Source organism: Podarcis raffonei, chromosome 12 (genome assembly GCF_027172205.1).
Source record: "Podarcis raffonei isolate rPodRaf1 chromosome 12, rPodRaf1.pri, whole genome shotgun sequence".
Classification (NCBI taxonomy): Eukaryota; Metazoa; Chordata; class Lepidosauria; order Squamata; family Lacertidae; genus Podarcis; species Podarcis raffonei.
In genome coordinates this window covers 17,375,594-17,381,098 of record NC_070613.1, presented here as the reverse complement: position 1 = coordinate 17,381,098, position 5,505 = coordinate 17,375,594, and the positions used below count along the sequence as shown (strand labels likewise).

At 58.6% G+C, this 5,505-nt stretch overlaps 1 protein-coding gene across 1 annotated transcript; it reads right to left on the bottom strand.

Annotated features, from left to right (window-relative positions):
• Positions 1-70: 70 nt before the first annotated feature.
• FZD8 (frizzled class receptor 8) lies at positions 71-3,539 on the bottom strand. The gene has a single exon (XM_053410054.1). The coding sequence runs from the start codon at positions 2,857-2,859 to the stop codon at positions 757-759; it is 2,103 nt and encodes a 700-aa protein (XP_053266029.1). The 5' UTR covers positions 2,860-3,539; the 3' UTR covers positions 71-756.
• Between the last annotated feature and the right edge of the window lie 1,966 nt (positions 3,540-5,505).

The following is a 5,505-nucleotide window of genomic DNA, read 5'->3' as shown; positions in this document are numbered from 1 at the left end:
GATATGCAAAATTTCAACCCACAGGAATAATCAGGGCATTGATAGGGGGATGTTTCCCCTCCCAAACAGATCATTTATCATTATTTTATTGACAAAATAGAATACTCAAATATTTGCTCTTAAGAGGGAGCAGTTGGTGGTAAGCCTCTAAACTTTTTTCTTTTTACAAAAAAAATTTACAGACTGTAAAGCATTTGGGTTATATACATATCTTACACATTTTGTACAAGGTACCAAATAATTATATAAATACATCTTTTAACATAGGAAACCCGTATTTATTTGGGGTGTATAATTAAGACACAACTTGAATGTGTTTAAGGCATCTGCCAGTTTGTTCATTTGATTTTGTTTTTTAAAAAAGAAAGTCATTTTGTTTTTGTTTTTTAAAAAGAAAGTTTCCCAAACCCTGCAGTCCTTTCATAGACACCTGCTGCTTTGATGTCACCTTTTGAGTTTGAAAGGAGGAGAAAAAGCAAAGCAGAGGGAACCCCATCCAGCAACCAAGAGGACTCCCGCCAGTCCAAGGACAGTCCTTTGCTTTGGGAGGCTGGTGCCTTGAAGTATGGAGCATGTGACTCTAGACAAGGAGTGTAGGAAGGGAGCTGAGGAGGAGCTGGCCTGGCACTTGACAGCCTCCAGCAGCTGTATCCGTCCTGCACCTGGAGAAGCCACTGAGAAGCTTGGGAATGAAGGGGAGGCGGGGAATATAGTCAGCTGCACCCTCTCCCCACCTGTCCCCAAGAACTCCATCTTTTACACCTGGGACAAGGGCATCTGTTTTGGATATGAGACTGAGCTGGCGGTGCCAGACCTCCACGTTAAGCCGGTGCTGACATCGCTGTACATGGACCCCGCTCCGCCCCCCAGTCCCCCCACCGCAGCGGCAGTCACCATGCCCCCTCCGCCGCCGCCAACCACTCCGATGCTCCCTGCCGCCACTGCAGCAGCAGTCCCCTTGCTGGCCCAGCAGCAACGGGTGCAGAGCGCCTTCCAGGACTCCAGAGTCTTCCCGGACCAGACCCACACTCCGGACGTGATGCCCACCACGAGGCACATGAAGTACTTGAGCATAAAGACCGCGTAGTCCGGCCGGCGCGCCTGGTCAGGCTGCTGGTCCCGCAGGCAAGGGCAGTTGTGCGTGGCCTCCCAGCGGGGGCGGTTGTGCTGCTCATAGAAGAGGCAGGCCACCACGCTGGCGGCCGGGACCGTGTAGAGGACGGTGAAGAGGCCCAAGCGGATCATGAGCTTCTCCAGCTTGTGCGTCTTGGTGGGGCCCCCTTGCTGCTTGATGACGCTGCGGATGCGGAAGAGCGAGACGAAGCCCGCCAGCAGGAACATGGAGCCGATGGCCAGGTATATCAGCAAGGGGGCCAGCACAAAGCCCCGCAAGTTCTCCAGGCTCTGGTTGCCCACGTAGCAGATGCCCGCCACGGGGTCCCCGTCCACCGAGCTGAGAGCCAGCACGGCAATGGACTTGACGCTGGGCAGCAGCCAGGCGGCCAGGTGGAAGTACTGCGCATAGCCCGCTATGGCTTCGTTGCCCCACTTCATGCCGGCTGCCAGGAACCAGGTGAGCGACAGGATGACCCACCAGATGGAGCTGGCCATGCCAAAGAAGTACACCAGCAGGAAGACCACCGTGCACAGGGCAGGGCCAGTGCTCTCATAGCGCACGTGCTCCGCCACGGCTAGTTCCGGCTGCAGCTCCGCAGCGCCCCCTGCCGCCCCGCGCCCTCCGACTGCCGCGGCTGCTCCTGCAGCGCCCCCGCCGGCGCCCGCCGGCACTGCACCCGCCGCCGCGCCGCCGCTGCAAGCCACTTTCTCGTGGCCGGCGACGAGGCGCACCAGGTAGCCCAAGGAGACGAAGAGGTAGCAGGCGGCCAGGAAGATGATGGGCCGCTCAGGGTACTTGAAGCGCTCCATGTCGATGAGGAAGGTGGAGACGGTGGCGAAAGTGGAGATGAAGCACAGGATGGACCACAGGCCGATCCAGAAGGCGGTGAAGGCGCGCTCGTCGGGGCTGAAGTACGGGTTGTGGCAGGGCAGCGCGCAGTTGGCGATCTGGCCGGTCTTGACGCGGTTGTAGAGCGGGTGGCGCTCGCTGGACACGGAGACCATGGGCGCGCGGCACTGGCAGCCCGGCTCGCACGGCGCCGGAGGCCGGGCCTTGCGCAGGGGCGGCTCGGCGGGCGGCGGCAGCGGCGGCGGAGGGACGGCCGCGCCGGGGATCCTGGCGCCGCCGCCGGCGGGCTTGCGGTGCGGCGGCTTGGGCTGCGGGGGCGGCGGCGCGGCGGTGGCGAGCTCGGTGCGGTTGTAGTCCATGCAGAGCGTGTCCTGGTTGCCCTGCTCGGGCAGGCGGTCGCAGCGCATGCGGTCGGGCCAGGCGAAGCCGTACTGGCGCATGAGGGGCGCGCAGCCGGCCTTGGCCCGCTCGCACACGCTGCGGCACGGCGGCAGCGGCTTCTTGTAGTCGTCCAGGCAGATGGGCGTGTACATGCTGCACAGGAAGAAGCGCAGGTCCGCCGAGCACTGGATCTCCACCAGGGGCCAGAACTGGTGCACCTCCAGCCCCGCCTCGTCCTGCGTGTCGTGGTTGAACTGGTTGGGCATGTACGTGTAGTTGTAGCCGATGCCTTTGCACAGGGGCACTGTGATCTCCTGGCAAGACAGCTCCTTGGCCGACGACGCCGACGCGGACGAAGAAGACGCCGAAGAGGACGACGACGACGCGGCGGCGGCTGCAGCCGCGGCAGCAGAAGCGGCCGAGGCGGCGCAGCTAGAGCGCGGCAGCCCCGGCGACCAAGCCGGCAGCAAGAGCGGGAGGAAAGCCACGGCCAACAGGTAACTGCGCTCCATGCTCGGCCCGGAGCGGCGGCGGCGGCGCGTCCAGGCAGACTCCTCGGGCGCCGAACGAGCCAGCCACGCCGGTCCTCCTGCTGCTGCTGCCGCTGCCAAGCCGATCTCCTCCTCCGCCGCTGCTCCGGGCGCCACCTCTCCAAGCTCCAGCTCGCCTCGCCACCTCCTTCCCGCGAAGCAAGTGCGCCCTCTGGCCCGGCAGAAGCGGCGGCTCGGGGGATCCCCCGCCGCTTTGGGGCGCCTCCTGCTGCTTCCCTTCTCGGCTCAGTCCGCTTCCCGCCGTCTCGCGTTCATCTCTTCCCTGCTCGGCTTTGTCGCAAGGACGGGCTCGGCTGCTGCTGCTGCTGCTGCTGCTCGCTTCCCGCAACTTTCCCCCAGCCGTGCAGTGTCAAGATGGCTGAGGAGCCCCGAAAGCTGCGGCGGCGTTCAGCGCGCTCTCCGCGCTTCCCGGGAGATCGCCGGTCCCCCTGCGCCCAGCGAGTCGCCTTTCAGATCCCCAAGCAGCTGCGGGAGACTTGCAGCGCTCGCTAGCTCCCGAAGAAGCGCTGCCACCTGAGAAAGAGAGAGAGGCTCGCGGAGTGGCAGTGGCGGCGGCGGCAGCAGCCCCGCCAGTCCCTTTGGCACAACTTCTCGCTCGCTCCAGCTCCAGCAGCGCCAATCCGGTGGCCGCGCTCTCAGGGATATTTATAGAGGAGGATGCCAGGCCCCGCCTCGCCTGTCCCAGCTACCTATCACGAGGGCTCCGGGCGGGGAACAGGGACCCCGACCCAGCAGGCTCGCTTAAGGTGGAGCGGGTTTCGCACCGGGGTGGGAAGGCGACTGCCGCTGCTGGCCCTTTAAGGCCCTGGGCTCGCTGTCGGTTCCTCGGTGTTTTTTTCTTTTAAAAAAGTGTAAATGTCCCGCTTTAACACTTTGGCAGGTAAGTTGCATAAAGAAGGGATTCTGCTCCAAACAACACCCAAGCTAAACACCCGTTCCCAGTCCTATATTGGCTAGTATTCAATTCACATATAATAAAAATGAAGATTTCTTCCCCAGAAGTTCTGTGTTACATTGTTAGTGGGGCTTACAAAAACACTTTTTCCCAGGCTTGAAACGCTTGAGCTCAGCGGGGGCGCATGCAACAGCGTTTCCTTTTAGTTAACAAACAGTGTTGCAAACAGGTGTCCTGTGTGTCTTCGTGCAAATTCTGCAATCGAGGCGCTCCCTTGGGAATATTATGGGAATGGGATGAGGCACTGCTTCAAATGGCATCTATCTAGCTGGAGCGGCTAATGGTAGCAACTGCTGCTGCTGGCTTTGCTATGCAGATTTCACTGGGATTTGGAGCACCAGTACGTTTTGGACTGGGTGGGTTGGCAGCAGGTGGCACCAGTTTATTCATTGCCTTCCCTGCCAGGTTCAGCAAATATTCATCCTTCAGGCCGTTTCTCTCCCTCTCCCTTCAAATCTTGGCAGTCACCTTTTATATTATGTGTTTATTTAATATGGACTTGCCTATCCCACTCAAAGGGACATGGGTGGCACTGTGGTCTAAACCACTGAGCCTCTTGGGCTTGCCAATCGAAAGTTCGGCGGTTCGATTCCCCGCGATGGGGTGAGTTCCCGTTGTTTGGTCCCAGCTCCTGCCAACCTAGCAATTCGAAAGCATGCCAAAAAGTGCAAGTAGATAAATAGGTACCGCTCCGGTGGGAAGGTAAACGGCATTTCTGTGCGCTGCTCTGGTTTCGCCAGAAGCGGCTTAGTCATGCTGGACACATGACCTGGAAAAACTAACTGCAGACAAATGTTGGCTCCCTCAGCCAGTAAAGCGAGATGAGCGCGCAACCCCAGAGTCATTCGCAACTGGACTTAACTGTGAAGGGTCCTTTACCTTTTTTAAAAAAATATCCCACTCCAACCCGATACCAGAAGTGGGGAATCTTCTTCAACCCCATCTTTATAAGCATGAGGCTCACATTGGATTCGAGCCCCACATTGGGCAAAAACATCCCTGCATTGCAGGGGCTTGGACCAGATGACCCTTGTGGTCCCTTCCAGCTCTACAGTTCTATACACAGCCCTGAAGGCTGCATTGCCCAGGAGACTAATTTCTACACATGTCGCTCTGTATCCTCCATCCAAGGCAGACAAGAGGCATAATCAGTTAAAGGACACTTTCCAGCCAGGCCAAACCACCTGGGGGTGCAAATTGAAGGGCTAGTGAAGGGGTGGGGCCTGGGGAGAGTCCAGCATGCCGGACAGAGAGGTATGGAGGGTCCCATTCACCCCCTGGGCCTGAGATGCCTTACCCCTGGACCTCTGCAAAACCCTGTCTTCCTACTCTCCTTAGCTAATTGCACCATTTCCATTGTCACAGTTGGGCTCTGGACTTAATGGTCTTCCAACTCTTCCCTGGGTGGCAATGTGTGTTGGTTTGCTCATTTCAAAAGTTGGCAAGCTAACCAGTCCTACTGTGCTTAGGGATTATCCTGCCCGATCCACTGAGTTGGGGACCCGGGTCTTTGGCCCCGAAGTCCTGCCCTTACGGCACCACTGACAGCTAAACCTAAGTTCGTGTGACTCTGTATTCTGACTCTGTCTCTTCTTGCATCCATCCTCTCTTGTCTCTCCTGGTCTGAATTTTGGATTGTAAGCTTATTGGGG